This window comes from Eumetopias jubatus, unplaced genomic scaffold, assembly GCF_037043125.1.
Source record: "Eumetopias jubatus isolate StellerSeaLion01/CBP00866 unplaced genomic scaffold, mEumJub1_p1.0 scaffold_9, whole genome shotgun sequence".
NCBI classification, from domain to species: Eukaryota; Metazoa; Chordata; class Mammalia; order Carnivora; family Otariidae; genus Eumetopias; species Eumetopias jubatus.
The window spans coordinates 80,441,824-80,461,378 of record NW_028274815.1 but is presented as its reverse complement, the minus strand read 5'-3'; the positions used below and the strand labels follow the sequence as shown (position 1 = coordinate 80,461,378).

The 19,555-nt window shown below is 45.4% G+C and overlaps 1 protein-coding gene across 3 annotated transcripts in view; it reads left to right on the top strand.

The window, feature by feature from the left end:
* Window positions 1-19,555, top strand: part of TBC1D8 (TBC1 domain family member 8) — a 100,866-nt gene that overhangs the window by 28,624 nt on the left and 52,687 nt on the right. For all 3 annotated transcript variants that reach the window (XM_028103855.2, XM_028103854.2, XM_028103853.2), the window contains exon 2: window positions 12,534-12,644. In XM_028103855.2, coding sequence (XP_027959656.1) covers window positions 12,534-12,644 — 111 coding nt within the window. The remainder of the gene's footprint in view (window positions 1-12,533; window positions 12,645-19,555) is intronic.

Here is a 19,555-nt window from a genome sequence, read left to right as displayed (position 1 = left end):
AATGGTTCTGGGGTCTAGAAGCTCCAAATCAGGAAGTTAGCGGGCCATGCTCCCTGATGCCCATAGGAGAATCCTTTCTTGTCTCTTCCTTGCTTCTGGGGATGGCTAAAAGTCTTTGAGATTCCTTGCAGTGGGACAGCTCTAATCTCTGCCTTCACTGTCACATGGAATTATCCCTGAGTGTCTGTCTTCTCATGTGGAGACTAGTCATATTAGATTAGCCCAGTATGACCTCATTTTAACTAATGACATCTGCAAAGACCCAATTTCCCTATGTCAGGTCACATCGTGAGGACCTGGGGGTGGTTAGGATTTCAGCATCTTTTGTTGGAGAACACAACTCAGTCTGTAACAGGTACTCTGCATGTGTTTCAAGAACCATGCACACCTCACTGGACATAGGAGGAAACAGAGTGACAGAGGTGAGGACGCTTATCTAAGCCACAGAGCTAATAAGGGACAGAGTCGGGATTTGAACCCAGGACTTTGTGACTCCTGAATATATGGCTTCTCTAGTTTAGATCAACTGAGGGTTCTTTGGGGCTTCCTGTGGAATGGAGTCCATGAGTCTTCTGGGTCTTCTCAGGACGTTGGGGATATTACTCAGCTCTCCGAGACCGGTTGAGTACTAACATATTACTTTGCGACCCACTTCACCTTTCTCAATGAAATAAATATCACCCATTTGCCAGGAGGAAGCACAGAAACATGAATGTTGTTTGATTTGTTGATCCGGTGTGATTGAATGGCAACTTTTCTTGTATTTATTTTTACGTCCACTCTTACTGCTCTAACACTTAAAATCCTCTTAAATGATATAAAGAGAAGCCTTTTAGGTCTTGGCTAACCAACACCCTGCTGAAAGTTGCTTGTCTCTTGGGATCCTCCTATGTCCTCAGCCTTATGCGATAAGGACTTAACCTGGTTTCTCCTGGTGGCCAGCTTCTCCAACACAAAAGTGCTCTGAATGAAAGAGCCAGGTCATGCGATGTCCCGGTTCCGTCATTACCACGGGTGGATGTCTGCAGAATAAATGTCAGAGCGTTTGGCCAACAAGCGCTCTGCACTGGCTTGTTGCAGGGATCCAGAGTCTGAAGGCTGCAGCAGCTCTTCCTAAGTGAGGAAGGCTTTTGAACAGTCAGATTTCAAGATCAGAATTCCCAGTAGAAAATTCCTATAATAAAGAGCCGTCCATGAGTCTGAGAAAGTAAATTACAGCTGCTAAGGTGTCTCCATTCGATCTGATTAAATTTTAATTTTATTTGATTTTTCCCCCCTAATTACTGGCTCCATGTTTGCTTTTCCCCACTGGCTCTCAGCCCATGGACATTGGTAGATGGGCATCTTGGGTTCAGAAAGAAACGTTTCTAAAGGGCTAGGTGACCACTGTTCCATGATGTGTGATGGCTGTATAGACAGGGGTAAGCTGTCATTTTTATCCTCTGTCCCTTTCTTCCCCAATTCTGCCTTGGACCCTGTCATGACCCGCACATGCCTAAGCCCTGTACCAAGGCTTTCTTAGGACCTGAAGATGGCAACAGGTTCTGTGACATGTACGGACTGGTGGCTTGTTACAGACCGCGTCTATAGGAGTGTCACCTGATGGGGAAGGCAGACCATGGGCCATAGGAGTAAATCTACTTCCTTATTTCCATGGGCTGGAATACCTGTTCTTGGGGAGATCGGATGTTCTCCTTTCTCTCTAGCTTGCCCTGTTGTCCTTTTTCTGCCTTTCCTGCATTAATGGTTAAATTACCATCTGTCTGATCTTCTAGAAGGGAGGGCTCAGCATTTCAGAGTATGTATTTTAGTACAGGCTGGGGCTTCCAGGCTGTGTGCTTTCTGCTAACAGCAAAACAAAACAAAAAATAAGAAAACCTACTTAATCCCTGAGATAAATTTAGTTACTGAAACCCTTACCTCCTGCCTGGTCTAAGATAAGATTAGTGGAGTTCTGCAAACAGAACCGTGCAATTGTTGGTCTATTGTAAGTCTCGGAAAGACTGACAGTTGGCAGACTCTGAGTAATCGGATTTCAAGCTCAGAATCCACAGTGAACAAAACTCCAGCTACATGTAGCGTATGAAAAAATAATTTCTTTCAGGTGAACTTAAAGACCTGTGTTCTTTGATTTTATTTTACTCAGAGGATTTATTAAGCAAATATTTATTAAAAGCACACCAGGAGCCAGGTATGCCAGGTGTTGGGAACTGATAAAGAGTCCCTTGCCTTTCCCCCGGTCCGTGCATTTAAAGTAAGAAACTTGTATAGGTTATAAACATCTAACATTTAGTAATAGCAAATTAGGGGTAATTTGATGTCTAAAAAGACTTGTTATCAGGGACAGAAATGTTGAAACCAAAGTCAGAAGTATGGGCTTTATTGCAGGGTAGTAAAGGGTATTGTAAATAATTGTGTCAAACAGTGGTGTGCTAAGCTTGACCTCTTTTGGTATACCTGCATACTCTCCAGATGAATGGAACCCACTGTGGCCTCACTGGCTGCAGTTTAGCAATGATGACAAGACTTTACTTCTGGGGAAAGGTTAATCAAACTACAGTGTGCCTGGCACATAGTAGGTGGTCACCAAACATGTCTTAAAAATTGCACAAGTTGCTGTATTGAAATGCATGTAGTTTGGTAAGCCTGATGAAACAGGCAGACTCATCCCTTTTAAGCCCTGTTTGCAGTTTTATAGCCTCCCAGGGGGCTCTTTCCAGGCGAGGAGTTGGAATCCAGCAAAGTGCTGTCTTTCATTTTGAACTTGAGTCTATGGAAATGTCTTGCTTCACTGACCCTTTTGACTCTCCTATTGATTTCTATTTTGCAAAGGAGGTACTATTGCCTTACCTTATTTATTTATTTTTCTGCAATCCTTGAATGCCTCTAAGCTCCATTTCCTGCCTTTAAGTATGTACAGGGCCATTAAACACCGGTGCGGTTGGCGAGTCGGAGGCAGAATTGTGACTCTAAGGGCGTACGGTGCTATCAGGCAGCAGGCTGCATTTAATGAAATTTGGCTGGTTAGCTTGTTTGTGCACCACATATGAGTCTTGTTGAACAAGTTTAGCAACCTTTCTGTAACTGTTTCTGAGCACGAAGGGACAATTCTTTGGACTTCATGCTCAGCCTTGTTTTTCACTTCCAATCTTCAATATCCTCGATGTAGGAACGGAGAAGTCTTTATCTCTGACTAGTTAGGAAGGAGGCCAAAAGGGCATATACCAAGGGTTATTGTCAGGTGGCAAGATGTGAGACAAATGTTCTTCTTTGTGGTTTTCTATAGTTTGAAACGTGTATTTATTTTGTAATCAAGAAAAAAAGATTGCTTTAGAAGGGCAAACTGAGACTAAACTTTATTATTTTAGGGAAGATTTTTGGAAAAGATATATTTTTTAAAGATTTTATTTATTTATTAGAGAGAGAGGGAGAGAGAGAATGAGCAGGGGGAGGGGCAGAGGGAGAGGGAGAAGCAGACTCCCCACTGAGCAGGGAGCCCCACAACGGGGCTTGATCCCAGGACTCTGGGATCATGACCTGAGCCAAAGGCAGAGACTTAACTGATTGAGCCACCTAGGCGCCCCTGGAAAAGATTCTTTTTATAACTGGTTCTCTTAAGGTGATTTTGGGAGTATAGGTAATAATGCCTGCTGGGCTTATTAAACACAGGATGTCAAAGGTGATAAATTATTACTTCTCAAACAGGAAGTCTACTGTGAAAGTCCACAGGTACCAGAGTACACCAGGCTGTTTTAAAGACTTGACCCAAGCAGATAGTTTCTTAACAAAATGGAGAGTTCAGAGATGTTTTGCAGAAGGATTTTGATTCTTTTGAAGCAGCAGAAACTGGCAAGGGAGTGTAGCTGATGCTGTTACATTTGATTGGACCAGGGTCAGTAGAACATGACTTTTTGACTTGTTTTTCTAGGCTTTGTGGATTAGGGGATAGTTCTAGTCTTCATTGGTTAGGGGTTACTGGAATCTAAGTGAGGAAGGTTTGGGATTAAAATGAGTGGCAGTACCTTAAAAGAGAAGGAAATCCTGCCATTTTCAACAATGTGCATAAACCTCAAGGACATTATGCTAAGCGAAATAAGCCAGTCACAGAAGGACAAATGCTACATAATACCACTTATATGACATGATGAATCTAAAATAGTGAGACCCATGGAAGCAGAGAATGGAATGGTGGTTGCCAGGGGCTAGGGGGAGCAGAGAATGGAGAGGAATTAGAGGGTACCAAGTTTCAGTTATACAAGATGAGCATGTCCTAGAGATCCACTGTACAGCATAATGCCTATGGTTAACAATCTTGTACACTTAAATGTTTGCTAAGAGGGTAGATCTTATGTTAGATGTTCTTATTACAATGTTACATATTAATAAGAGGGTGGGAGGAAACTTTTGGAGGTGATGGGCATGTTTATGGTGTAGATTGTGGTGATGGTTTCATGGGTATATACTCATCTTCAAACTCATATATTATGTATACCTTTTTGTATGTTAAAAAAAAAAGGTGAACAGATATCTGAAAAGAGCTGACAGAATGGGAAGAGCAGGTTAGCATGGGGCTAGAACCAACAGGATGATTCCATAGCCCCTGGGAGGGACCAAAAATGATATTTCAGTGTCCAGGGAAGAGCTTTGGGCAACCCTGGATTGTGGTGGGCTTGGGAATATAGAGGTGGAGCAGGTATCCATTCTTCACAGATGCCCCTGGCAGCCAGCATTTCATTTGGAGATGGTATCGGGTCTTAAAGTCAACTTCTTTGTTGATTCTTGGTTTTTTGCCCCTTACCTTTCGTTTTATAGCCTTGAATCATTCCTGCACTGTAAGAATTTAATCCTAATTGCCTTACATAACCCATCATGCCAGAAGACCAGATAAATGGCAGGTCAAGTGGATGGAAATGCTGGGGAATTTTCAAGATAGTGTTTTAAATCCATAGCAACATGTGTCTGTTAAGGCAGGGCAGTCACTGTGTTTGGAACTGGCTGTCATGATGGTGTTTTGTGCAGGATTCTTGTTGTCATGCACTTTGAACATTACGTCACCCCTCCTGGAGGTTCACTATGACAGGATCCTTATGTTCGGTCTGAGCCAAAGCAGGCGGCTTGGTCCCCATCCAAGGATTATTTATGGAGCCACTAGAAGAACGTGTCAGGGTTCAGCAGTGTGGACCCAGAGCACGTTTATGTTCACATGCATTAATGATTCATCACTTGGGGAATAGAGTTAGGAAAAGTTGTTTTTGTATTTACTTTAGGAGCCCAACTGTGGACATTTGACCATTAGAATTGTCATGCTTTTTTAAAGAATTGTGGTAAAATACACATAACATTAGCCATCTCAACTGTTTTTTTTTTTTTAAAGATTTTATTTATTTATTAGAGAGAGAAATAGAACAGGGGGAGGCGTAGAGGGAAAGAGAATCTTAAGCGGACTCGTGCAGAGCTCCATCTCACGACCCTGAGATCATGACCTGAGCTGAAATCAGGAGTCAGACACCTAACTGACTGAGCCTCCCAGGCGCCCCTCAACTGTTTTTAAGCATATAGTTCATATTGTTTTGCAGCCATGGCCACTGTCTGTCTCCGGAGCTCTTTTCATCTTGAAAAACTGAAACTCTGTTCCCAGTGAAGAAGTTTCACGGCCCTTGAGTGAAGGCAAAAAGAATTCTCTCTCTCTTGAGTCCAGTGTGAACAGGACAGTCTGCATTGTAACTCCTCCTGGCTGATTAGAGGTAGCCGCCGTACCGGCCATCCTGTCTTGGTTTCCTGAGAAGGTAAAGGGTCATTATGTGGCTGTCCTTGTTCCCGTGTATCTGGGATGCAACGTGTAGGTGGGGGCTTGGTGCCTGCCTGTCCTGTTCTCGAGAGCCAGGGCCAGAATCCCTCCCTTGTGGTGCCCTTGAAGCTGTCCTCTCCGGACCTTCACTTGCTCAGACTCATGTTGTAGATTTGGCAGGCTCATCCTGTCACTGTGATGGGCACATGGCTGCTGGGTTATCCACTTAGTTATAAAGCCGAGCTCCTCCGGGGTCCAGTGCTAGAGCTTCCTGCATGATCCAGTTACCTTGTGGCTTTGCCCACCAATCGACTGTACTCTGAAAATAGCGGGAATCATACGGAACACACACTAAGAGGTATATTGAATTATATAAAATGCTTTGTAAAAAAAAAAACCACTCGGAGTGTAGTAATTTGGATTATGAATTTTACTTAGAATAGGTAGAGCTCTCGTGTTGAGAATGTAAATATCCCCAACATTTATCTTATTTTTTCGAAGATAGTAGGGAGGACTTCGTGTGATCTTTTAGGTTATTTATTACTTTTCACAAATAAGTTTTTTCCCTTTATCCTGGTTCTTTATTTGCTTTTCCCCCTAAGTCTCCAGTACAGCGCTAGCAGCCAAACCAAACAGCCCTAACATGAAGCCAGAACTCTAGACCAACTTAACGTCCCACCTGGACTATGGTGCTGAACTACGGGGCTGTGGATGTACGTCACGTTGATGGCTTGTGGGTGATGATGAGAAGCTCTTTCTTGGAGTAAAAGAATTTTTTTTGTCCTGGGGCTGCTGAGGTCTATTCTAGCCCAACACCATTAGGAAGACCTCCTTTCTTCAGTGCAGGGGGATAAATAGGCTGCTCTCTGTTTTTTGACTTTCCTTAAAATGCTTTCCACGGGGGCTGGGTGTTGCTGTGTTTCAAATGAGTTTTACTACGCTAGGGTGCTCTTGCTGGTAAGAGCAGAGCACTTTGTCCCTGCTGCCTGTGGTTAAGGCCCAGGCCCAACACAGAGGTTATGCAAACCAGCAGGCAGTGGGCAGGCTTCTCCAAGTGTCCCTGTCTGTCCCATGTCAGTAGCGGCCCTTTCATCTTAAACTTGGTACCACCCATGTGCATGAAACGCAGCCAGAATGAAAGAACTGCAGCATTATCACTTAGAAGCAAATTATTCATAGGCCCCTTTTGGGCCCTAATTATAAAACTTGTCACTCGACATCTATCTCAGCCAGAGTTGTTATTCTAATAGCCTAAAAATAGGAGAGTTGCACTCCCTGAGCCGCCAAGAAGGTTTTCCTGTAGAGCCAGACAAGCCATATGGAGCTGCCGCAGAAGGCAGACCGGAATGCTCCATCGGGGCTGCCCTGCATCTGGGGGGATTCGATCGTGGAGACAGAGCAAAGACTTCGCCAGTCGGGGCTTGAGAGAGCCAAGTCAGTCTGAATGGAGTTAGAAGTGTGGGTTTGTGGGTGATGGAGCATTTCTGAAAATCACTGTTGCCCTGTCTTAGATAGCCCTAGAGCAGGGGGAAAGGAGGCCTGCTCTGGAGCTGGAACTGGCGAGGGCCAGTGGTCCCTACAGCTCAGAGCCTTAGCGGCTCCATCCCTCCCTCCAGAGGTGGCTAAAGGATTAATGAGAAAACGGACACCATATGTACAACTTCAGTATTTTTTCTTTTTGATGAGCCTGAGCCTGACAAATAAATATTGCCTCAAAGACATCCGTGTGAGTTATCTTCAGCTTCCTTATAAAAAGACAGTAAGTAGGGCTGTGTACCCTGTTGTTAGCAGCTATGTGTAAACATTTTGCCATATATTTGCTTTATTGATATGTATGTAAATATATTTTTCTCTTTGACCCATTTGAAATTTGTGGACATCATACCCTATTTTCTCATGACTTTGATTTCTTTGCCACACTAACCTTTTTCCTTCACTATTCAGCAGAAATTTAAGGTTATATTTTTCTTCCTGATGTTTCATTTCTCGTTTTGGTTTTCCTGCTGAGAACTCTTACTGACCTACCTCCCACTTGTGCATCTTCTCTGCCATCTTGGCCCCTTGTCTGCTGTTTCTCTTGTGTTTGTGCTCTGGTTTACCCCGGATTCAGAGCCTGTCTGTTCCTGGGGCTCCTGAAGGCACAGTCTGCATTTGCGCAGATGTGGGGGGCCCTTGTCTGCAGGTGGACGCTGACTGGCCTGACTCCCCTTGTCACTTTTTAAAAAACTAAATTGTATTTTTTTTTAAAGATTTAGTTATTAATTTGAGAGAGAGAGAGAGAGAGAGAGAAGCAGATTCCCTATTGAGCAGGGAGCCCATGTGGGACTTGATCCTAGGACCCTGGGATCGTGACCTGACCTGAAGGCAGACGCTTAACCGACTGAGCCACCCAGGCACCCCACTAAATTCTATTTTTAACAACAGTTTTAGATTGACAGAAACATTGTGAAGGTAGTATAGAGAGTTCTCTTATACCCCACACCCAGTGTCTCCTATTATTGACGTTTTAGTGTGGCGTATTTGTTACAGTGAACGAGCTGATATCGATGGATTATGGTGGTGGGCAGAACAGACTCAAGCCTGTGAATATGTTAGGTTCTGTGGCAAAGGGGAATGAAGGGTGCAGGTGGAGTTAGTTGGGTTGCTGATCAGCGGACCTTAATATAGGAAGATGAGCTTGAATTATCCAGCGGGGCTCAATGTGATCACAGGGGTCTTTAAAACTGGAAGAACAACTCATCATGGTAGTGTTGGCTTTGAAGATGGAGGAAGGGGCTGGGACCCACATAAAGGGAGCTGGGAGAGAGAAGCAAAGGGATGCTCACCCGGAGCCTCCAGAACGGGACGTACCTGTTGACACCATGATTTTAGCTCAGTGAGATCTGTATCAGGCCTCCAACCTACAGGACTGTGAGATAACAAATTTGTTTTGTTTCAGGCCCTTGTGTTGCTGGTTACTTGTCAGAGCAGCAGTAGAAAACGAGCGCGGTGGTGGTTCACCGAAGTCCGTGTTTTATTCAGATTTCGCCGGCCTTTTTCTGCTCCAGGGTCCCCCTCAGGTTACCACTTCACCTGCAGTTGTCATCTTGGCTGTGACCGTTTCTCAGACTTGTTTTTAATGACTTTGATGGTTCTGAGAGTACTGGCCAGGCATCTCGTCTGTCTCATGCATGAGGCTCGTTCGCTCATGTTTGCTTTCTCTTCAGACTGTGTTTTCTGGCCTTCCGGCATGCTTTGTAATTGTTTCTAAAAGCCAGGCAGGATGTGTGGAGTACTAAGAACTGAAGAAATAGTTCTTTAGTGTGAGTTTTATGGGCTTCTGACCAGGACTTGGGCTGTGTGTTGTAGTGACAGGTGCCTGAGGTTCTCAGATTCCTCAGGTGTCCTTGCTTTGGTCTCTGTCTTTGGGCTTCCTTAAGAATGAACTCCAGGGCGCCTGGCTAGCTCAATAGGTAGAGCATGTGACTTTTTTTTTTTTTTAAGATTTAATTTATTTGGTGGGGGGCAGGAGAGAGCACACGTGTGTGTGCCAGGTGGGAGGGGGAGAGGGAGAGAATCTTTAGCGGACTCCATGCCGACCATGGACCTTGAGGGGGCGCTCCATCTCATGACCCCGAGGTCATGACCTGAGCTGAAACTGGGAGTCTGCACTTCACTGACTGAGCCACCCAGGCGCCCCAGAGCGTAGGACTCTTGATCTCAGAGTCATGAGTTTAATCCCCACGTTGGGCATAGAGTTCACTTAAACCCAAAAAACCCGAACTCCTCACGTGGACTCTGAGTCTTTCAGCTCTTCCAGCTGTCATGCCAGAGTCTGTTGATATGGTGGTAAAGTATGGGGAGAAGAAGCTCCCTGTAAATCTTATCAGAGAGTCTCGGTCTTTCAGTGGGTCTCTGTCCCTGGAGCGTGTCCTTGACAATGTTTCTTGGACGCTTCTCTCCCCCGCCCCCCACTTAGGTGAGACTGGAAGACTGGAGCAGGTTGGAGTCAGAGAAGCGCCCTTCGCCCAGCTGGGGTAAGGTTCTGGAAAAGTCTTTCCCCCGGAGAGCAGGCCTGTGTTATGGAGAATGCTCTGAGGACACCACACTGTGAGGACTCTTCCCTTCTCCCTGGGCAAGCATGCGGGGGGGGGGGGGGGGGGAGGTGGGGGGCGTTTCCTGGCTCTTCATAATGAGAACCTGGTGGTAAAAACTGTACAGGTTTGGGGCCCCCTAAGACTGTGGCCATCAGGAGTTTCTGACTCTCTGGCTAGGCCACACTCAGCCCCCAGCAATTTGTCAAAACCACTGCTGAAGTATTCCTACCAGTTTATGGCCCCAGCAGCTTCTGCTTCAGGTGAGCAGATCTTGGCTGACTTTGGATTGTCCCTTCTCTCCAGATTTCTAGGTTATGATTTTGACCTGTGACCTTAGTTCTCTCTCTGATGGGTCCCAGAAAACTACTGATTGTGAGTTTGCTCAGCTTCTCGTTGTTAGGATGGACGTGAGGACTTCAAATTCTTTACAGGGTGGAGCTGAAGCTAGAAGTCCCTTTTTCGCTTCGCTGCTGCCCTCCCCACCTTCCCGCCCCTGAAGTTTGGTACCAGGTTGGTTGTGTTGATATAAAACATCTTGACCATTGCAAAAGCTCCTGGGTCTTGAAGAGAAAAAAGTCATTCTTTCTGATCAAAAAGACTGCTTCTGTGTTGTGTTGATGCTAAGTTATTTCCCACCCTTCTCACTGCCGCCTTTTGTTGCCCAGGTTTGTCTTATTAGCAAACTAGATGTGGATTCTACAACTGATCTCTAAAATTGGGAAGTGCTAAGTCTGCTTGTGGGATGGGTGGGGTTTTTAGCACCTTTCTGGTGCCCACCCTCTTCCCTGTCATTCACCCCCCCTCCAGGCTTTGACAGACAAACATGTTTTATCAATCTTTTACAAATGCATCTTTTAACTTTACCCTGCCCCCTCCTCCCCTGCCTGTGCTTTTAACCAGAGCCCCACTAAGCCCCTGTGCTTGTTCTGCGTTAAAGTAGCAGTCCCTTAATCCACCTGACAGCTTTCAGCCCTGCTCAATTATCTGTAAGTCGAGAGCAAGGCAGTAAGGGGGCAAAAATTCTGAGCAGCTTAAGGAACAATTGCTATAAAAACTCACGTACCCTTCTTTCTTCCCCTCAAGCCATTAAGTGGGACAGATCAAGGTGATTGTACGGGTGGGGTGGATGGGCATTTGGAGCCTGAAGAGGGTGAAGAGGGCATCTGTCAGAAAGGGGGACGTTGGTAGCAACAGGAGGATTGATCAGATAAGTAAATACATTAGGAATATGGAAGCTTAGGTTCCTTGGTGTTGGAGAAGAGAGTTGCAAATGTGGAAAGAAACTGGAATGAACAATATGGTATGGGATCGCCACTGGAGGTACTGGTGTGAACTCAGTTTTTATGTATAAAATCAGTGTAAAAATAAAAATGTTAATGTGTACTTGCGTATACATATGTAAACACATATCTACCCATGCATATGTGCATATACGTACATATCTGTCCACCGAAAGGCTCTGGGAGCAAGCACCCACCAGGGCAGTAAGTGTACCTGGCTCCCAGATCTTGGCTTTTAGATACCGTTCTTCGCTAAGTGAACCAGGGCTTCTTGGAGAAATGGCTGATTCCAGGGCTAGAGCAGGAAAAATGCAGGATGAACTGGGATTATTAGATCATGCCAGAAAGTAGAAGGAATAATGGGGACCTGTCCAAAGGACACAGAAGCCAGCTTGAAGGGGCTCCCACTGGCCAAGTCAGAGACCATGCGAACATCAAAATAATCGTAATACTAGATTGGATAAACGTGGGAAAACACGAAACCATACTGATAGCAGTAAAGGAGTTGGAGATTTAATGAGGAACGTAGTTTCAAAGTACTTCATGGAAAGCTTGTTAATTACAAAGGGAAAAAGGAGTAACTTGACAGTGCAGAAGCTTGGCACTCTTACCGGTAATGGGACAGTATGAAATCGTCTGCCACCTGGCGTGTGGGGTCGTGTGTTTCTGTGGATTCATGATGATATTCATTACAGCAGAATGATAAACCTTTACTTTGTATGCTTTATGGTCTGTGAAGGACTTCCGTTTATTATTTGCTTCTCAAAGTCCCCTTCTGGAGTAGGCAGGGATTATTCATCTACCTTTGAGATGATGATATTATAATAACAGTACTTCTTACACCCAGGCAATAAATAGTCTAAGACCTTTTGAATGTTGCGTGCGTTAATTCTCACAATTACCGTGTGAGGTAGGTATACTGTGATTATTGCATTTTACAAATGAGACCAAGGCACGGAGAGGTTAAGTAACTTGCCCATTGTTACACAGCTTGAAAACTGGGGAGCTGGGACTTGAGTCAGAATGACTACAGATCCCCAGCTCTTATGTATGGAGTCATGTTGCCTCTGTAATGGAGACACCGAGGAAAGCAAACAGGTTAGGTGACTTGTGTCCAGGGCCCCTCGTTCCCTCGGTCATTGGATTCTGCAAATCTGTACTTAAGTGCCTGTTAATGTGAGGCCCTGTTCCAGGTGTTGGGTGACTGGTACTAGGCAGCCAGAGCCCTGGGGCTCACGGAGCTCAGGCTCTTGAGAGGTGAGTTGAAGACCTGGACCCAAGCCTGCTGCCTTCTGGTGTCGAGTTTAGACACCAACTGAACTGTGTTCAGGGAGTGGGCAGCTGGTCAGTCCCCGTGCTCAGAGGTACGCTTTCTTTTTTCTTTTGAAGGTCGCCTGGTAGGTGCTCTGGATGCAGTGCTGGATTCCAATGCACGGGTCGCTCCATTTCGAATTCTGCTTCAAGTGCCTGGGTCCCAGGTTTATTCTCCCATAGCATGTGGTGAGTTACTGAGTGGATCAGACGTTTACTGGGCCATAGCCACTGGTGAGTTTTGTTCCGGTTGGAATATTCCAAACCTTAAGGTCTAAGCATGCTGAGTATCTGCATGTTGGTGAAGCTTGAAGGTAACTCCTTTTAGAAACTCATCTGCTTTTATGAGCTCTTTGTTTTGTTTTGTTTTGTTTTTTTTGTTTGTTTTTCAGCCATCAAAAGCACATAAAAGCTACAAGCTTGGGCACCTTAGCTTGGGCATGCCAGGCTTTCGTGTGGTGTGTTATTCAGGGTGCTCTATCTCATTGAGTATGAATGGAGCCCTTTTCTCCTTAATTTTGTTTCTGACCTAACAAATGTCTTCTGGGTTTGTGCCCCTATGGTAATGGTACAGGGGAAGCGTTTGAGGGTTCTGTGTGACTCAGGGCAGTCTTCAGCCCCCTGTCCCACATTTATGCTGCATCACTGGACTGCTGTGCCCCACGGGAATTTTGAAATCCCCTCATCCTCTTCATCTGGGGTTTCAGCCCTCCTACAGTGATGCTCTCCCTGCCCTGCCAGCATCGCGGGGGCTAGGGATCGTCACATCTGAGGAGCCCCTTCTATTCAAAAACAAGAGCAAGATGTGTCTTTTTAACTACACAAGTCAGAAATATTCACCTTCCAGAAGTTAGGTTGGTAAGTGAGAAGGACAAGGAGATCTTCCATAACCCCCTTCTCAGTGTTCATCACTCTTTTGTGTACATGTGCTAATACACGTAGAGGCTTCTAGCTTTGTTTTTTCTCTGAACACTTTACTCGCTACCATAAATCTCCAACATCACTGCACATTCTTTAATATTGGATTTTTTTTTTCCTGGAAAAATATAGAAAAGTACAGAGGAGAAAATTTTTACCACATCCACCATCCAATTCTAAGCATTGCTAACATCTTGATATGTTTTTGTTCCCCCAGTCTGTTGTGTTTTGTACTAGTTAAGACAAATCCTTCTGTATTTGTATAAAATCATAAAAACGATGCACATTTAATCTAATCCTTCAACGCTGGACAAGTACGAAGAAGAAAATGTCTCTCACCCCACATCCTAGCCACCCAAAGTAACGTCCGGTCACCCTGGCTTCACCTCATCAAGACCACTTTATACTGCACTTAGGGCAGGGACAATGTAGACAGACAAGAAGTACCTTTGTGAAAATGCAGCCCTGCTATTTTGTAATAAAACAGTTACAATGCTAATAGTGGACAATGCTATTTTGTAACAAAAGTGTTAAGTTTTACTTGATCTCAGTAAATGAGAAGCTGAAGTAAAACCAGAGTTCAAAAATAAATGTTTCCTTAACACGAGAGCTTATTTTCTAAAAGGTTCATCAAAGGTTAAGGGAAGAGATTTGTGAAAGCATCACAGGGTTAGGATTGCAGCTTTTTAAAGCAGTGTTGCAATTTTGACCCGTGTGTGTTCAATCCCCAGCCTAGAGGACAGGGATGCCGGCATTCTCATTCTTACCCCCTTCCTCTCCAGTTCCTCATTTAAAAATGTGTTGTTACTAACTTCGTGTTGTACTTTTCATTCTGTCCGTCACGATGCTGTCCGTCATTCTTTGGTTCTGTCCTCTATTTAAATTGACCTAATGCTTTTTCTCAGGTATGGCTTTCCTAATACAGAATCTTTAATTTTGGCTTCTCTCTCTCTCTCTCTCTCTCTCTCTCTTTTTTTTAAGTAGACTCCATGCCCAGCATGGAGCCCAACGTGGGGCTTGAACTCATGATCCTGAGATCAGAACCTGAGCTGAGATCAAGAGTCAGACACCCAACCGACTGAGCCACCCAGGCGCCCCAATTTTGGCTCATCTCTTAATTGCCTAGATTCCTGTTTTCTTCTCCCAGTAATGTCTCACATTCACAGGTGTCTGTCCCTTGCTTTTGGACTTGAGTGACATCTTGGCTGGGTATGATAGTCTCTGGAGCCATCCAGAGCATACTGGCCATTGCTCCAGGGTCTTCCTGTATTTAACGAGGCAGTGGGAGAAATCTCAGGGTGGCCTTTTTTTCCCCCCTCCCTTTTACCCCCTGGTGGGTGATGTGCTCTTTGTGCCCATAACTGTCTGTATCTTTGAGGTTAAGTAGTTTAGTAACTTGGTTGTGATCTGTTACTGCCTTGAGCACATTGTGTTAAATTTTTCTGGAATTCAATGTGTTCTTTCAGTATGCAGATTAATTCCTTTAACCACTTCAGGACATTTTCTTGTTCTGTGTGTGTATTTTTAAAAATGCGTCTGGTGTTCCATTTGTCAGAATCCCCGCCTCAGAGACTTTCTGTTGGATAACTGTTGTCTGCTTTTCATTCTTGATTTTACCCATCTCTTCAGCTAGCATCCTGTATGCTGTTCATAATCCTTTGAGTGAGTAATTCCGTTTTCAGCTGTGTATCCCACACTTTGTTGCTTTAACTTACTCATTTGACTGTGTTTTTATTTTATTTAATTAATTTAGAGAGGGAGAGACACATGAGCCGGGGTGGGGGCAGAAGGAGAGAGAGAATCTCAAGCAGACTCCATGCTGAGCATGGAGCCCGATGTGGGGCTTGATCCCACAACCCTGAAATCAAGAAATCGGAGGCTCAACCGACTGAGCCACCCAGGCGCCTCTCCTTTGGCTGTGTTTTGATCATTTTCTTGGGCGTCTCCTCTCCCTTACCTCTGTTGTTTCATCTTCTCATCTTTGCACTCTTGTTCCTGAGTTCATGTTCTTGCTGTCTTGGAGCATGAGGCGTTTGTGAGAATTTCCCTTTCCTCCTTGAGGCTTCCATTTTTCTTCTGGGACACAGTCCCTGTCTTTTGAACACCTTGGGCTCCTCTGTTCATCCTCTTTTGCTGCCAGGTGTTGGCTTGGTTGCTCTGCTGCTCCTCTGCACCCCACTCATGCTTGGACGTGGGCCTCTAAGACTGGCCCTATGGCATTTGCATAGGAGGACTTTCAGACTCGTATTTCAGGGTCAGAGTGGAGAGGACAGGTGTGCTGCTGGGTGGATGTGGGGGGTGTGAGGCAGCAAGACCCTGTTCCTTTCTCCGGTTTCTCTCTGGTTTCTCTCCTGTCACTCTGCCCCAGGCCAAACAGTGGGTCTTACTCTGGCTTTGGGGCTTTTGATGGGAACATCTGGAGTTTTGTCTCCTCACTAGATTAGTTTCTGGGGAGTCTGCAGAGCGGGGACCCTGCTCAGTTCCTGAATCTGTGTGGCTGGGGAGGTCTACAGTATCCGCTCGGGGCTCCTGGAGCACTTTCAGACCACAGCGAGTTTATGGCCGCACAGCACTCAACTTTATGGCCGTAGCCTAATTTACTCATCCAGTCCTTTATTAGATACTTAATTGGTTCTGACTTTTCAGTATTTTAAAAACCTAAATGAACATCCATACGCTTAAATATTTCAGGATTCTTCTCGACCCAAAGTCCATTCATGTGAAATGTTGGGTGCCTGCCATGTACCAGACACGTGCTTGGTGTTGAGGGTTCCTGGGTGAGTGTGTGAGGGGTAGTCTCCCTCCACCGGGCTTCACAGGGCCCCGGGGAATCCAGAGAGCAACCCAGAAGTAGCAGGTAGAGCTGGAACGACGATTAGGAAAGTAAAAGGTGGCAAGACCCTTGACCAGCACATAGTAAGGAAGTTCTGCATCAGGGGGATATACTTTCTAAGGCCATCTGTCCATATATTGCCAAACTGCATGCCATAAAGGTTGCAGCAGCTTACATTTGCTTCTCCCTGTCCCCGACACCCCCGCCCTGGCAGTGTAGTCCTGAGCAGGTTGAATTCCTAGAATATTCTCTCTCTTGAGCCAGGATCTGCTTCCTTAATTTCCACTTGGCTGAGTATTTGCCTTGGACCTGACCCATGGCAGGTTTACAGATGCTTCACGTTCTTCTGCTGTATTGCCCACAGAAGGTCCCCTGTGGAAGCAGTGGTTCTTTCCAGCGCTGCTTTTCTTGGGTTAGGGAAGAGAGAACAGGGAGGGTATTTGTGCCTTGGGCTTGTGGTATTGATTGAGATACTTAGGCCTCTCCTGGGAGTTACTTGGGCATCCTGCACTGTGATATTGACTCACCATATTTAATATTTTATTGTGCCTTGAGCATTGAGAAAGGATCCCTGCCCAGGGTTTTAAGTCTCAGATAAAGCACAAACAAGAACTGTAGGAAGGGCCTGGGCGGCACCAGGACGTGGGCAGGAACAGGAAGAGTGGCCCTGCAAGAACGATTTATATCTGCATTTGATTTTGGCTGTTTGCACGGCGGTGCAGGGAGACTGTAGGAGAGCTTTTGGGAAGAATTTTCTTTTTTTTTTTTTCCTGTTGGTTTTTAAGCAGAGGTGTAAGAGCTAGGTAGATAATCACCTGGGTGAACAATATTATTTGGCAGCGGATCTGTGGATGATTGCAGTTAGAAGGGGATAAGTGATAAGTTGCTATTATTTTTTGACGTACGTGGACCAGGGAATCTGAAAGCTTTATAAACCTCACTGGCCTCAGTGGTTAAAAGACGCACGGTGAGAAAGCGGTGAGGACTTGTGTAGGAGAGGGCTGTGGAGGACTGTGCCCTGCCTTTCAGCTTGGTGCTCAGATGCCCCCTCTGAGAGATCCCACCCCTGCCCACACCCCCCTCCGACTGCTTCCCCCACTCTGCTGGTGGAGTCCCTGCAGCACTTACCACTGCTGTCACTTTTTCTTTTTGTTTGTTTGCCCACCCTCTAATGAAGATAAAAATTTTCTCAGGGTCCTGCTCACCGCTAACCCTCCAGCATCCAGGACAGGGCCTGGTGTTTAGCAAATAGGAGGTGTGCAAATAAACCAAAGTGGTCAAGTATGGACTCTTGCTTTAGGTATGAGTAAGTAGTCTGTTGGTCAAAGAAGGTGATGGGCTCAGCACTTAAGTCTCCTGTCCGTAAGGAGTGGGAAGTGGGTCATGCAATCGCAAATAAGACCTCTTGGCCCTTTCTGAGAAGCCAGGGAAGGGATATTCCATGGCTGGGTGAGGCCCTGCATCAGGAGCTCTGTAAGGAGCGACCGGGACCATTGAGCAGTAGAAAAACTTGCAAAATGGGGATCTTGCTTTCTTTAACCACCCCCCAAACCATTTTTTATTGTGGTAAAATATATATAACATAAAATTCACCATCTTCACCAATTTTAAGTGTGTAGTTGAGTGGCATTAAGTACAGTCACTCTGCTGTGCAACCATCACCACATCCAGCTCCAGAGATTTTTCACTTGCACAAATTGGAAATCCTGTGCCCACTCTGCACTAAGTCCCTGTTCCTCCCTCCCCAGCCCCTGGCAGCCACCATTCTGCTTCCTGTCTCTATGGGTTTGACTTTAGGAATGTCACTGAAGTGGAATTGTACGGTATTTGTCCTTTTGTGGCCGGCGTACTGTCCTCAGGGTTTGTCTGTGTTGTAACAGGTGTCAGAATTCATTCTTTTTAAGGCTGAGTAACCTATTGCACATCTACTTTCCCTCTGAAACCAGTTATAATGATCAGCACATGAGGAGAAACCAAGGACATGGTATCACATGGAGAGTCACATCCCAGGAGCCAATCCTTGGTCTGGGCTGGGAAAGGAGGGAAGAGAGGAGTCGTCCAGGGCTCCAGCCCAGGGGCGGGGGGGGGGGGGGTCGTGCTTCTGACTGCACTGACACCTAACGTGAAGGGCTCTTGGGGGCCCTGGAGGGGCAAGGAGACTTTGTTGGGGTTTCTCTTCTGATGTCTCAGCCTGTGCTTTGTTCCACAGTTGAAAAGCCCAGCCTGTGAGTTATTGATCTGTCGTTTCAAGTTCCTGTTGGTAGGTGACTGTCTGTACAGTTGCTGTGTTATTGACACATACGTTATTCTTTACTGCGACGCTGAACACTGAGTTAGTTGTTGTCTCTGCCTTGTTTTTGTGAAGTAGAAGCCCAGGTGAGACTCTGGATCATCTGCGTCAGTCGTTCCAGGAGTTAAACTGATTATGTAAGAATTGGACTCCTTTTGACATTGATTAATTGAGCTATGGGGTGGATTGTCTTTTCTGGTTACTGAAAGACGACTTGATTGCCTTGCTTAGAGACAGCCGGGGTGGAACATGGCCAAGATAGCAGGAACTTTCCGAGGAACTTGTCAAACCTCTGTACAGACCATCTTTTAATAATGCTCATGTCTTCACAGGTCTGAATTTGGACTCCAAAGTGCCCAAGTACTTTTGTGACTGTGACAAGATAAGTGCAAAGTTTTAACCTTCTTAGCAAGGTCTCATCCCATGGTCTTGAGTGAAATGAGGGAGAGCAGAAAAATGGTGAGCATGATGATGCCATGATACCACTTTATACCCGTAGAGTGCAGAGAATTTCAAGCAGATCTGAGGGAGATACCCACCTGGATGGGCAGAGGCATACCTGTATCTCGGGAGGCGGTAAATGTGTAGTTTGAATAAAAAGCTTAGTTAATGTTTTCAATTTGGAAAATGAAAAAAATACACGGCTTTGAAATTTCCAAGGTCATTAAAGGAAGCTGTAGTAACGAAAATGTGTGGCATAGGTTTTTTAAAAAATTGAGAATCGTAGGAGTTAGGCTTTCCAGCTTAAAAAATACTTTTGCACAGACTTTCCTCATTTGTTCCCCTCAACAACATATAGGTAAGCACGATTACTGATTTTGGAGAGGGAGGAAGCAAGGCATAAGTTGCTTTGTAACTTGCCAGGGCCACATCTTGCGTCAGGAGTGCCTCACGGGTGGCTCAGGCACAGGTCCTTCTAGAACATTCTCAGTGTTCTTTCTGATTTCTTTCTTATCTCTGCCCTTGACCACGGCTGGCATTTTAGTTTCTCGTATTCTACACCACTGTTTGCTTTGTCTTTGGAGAGAGAATTTTATTATGGGAGGAAATGTTCCAGGG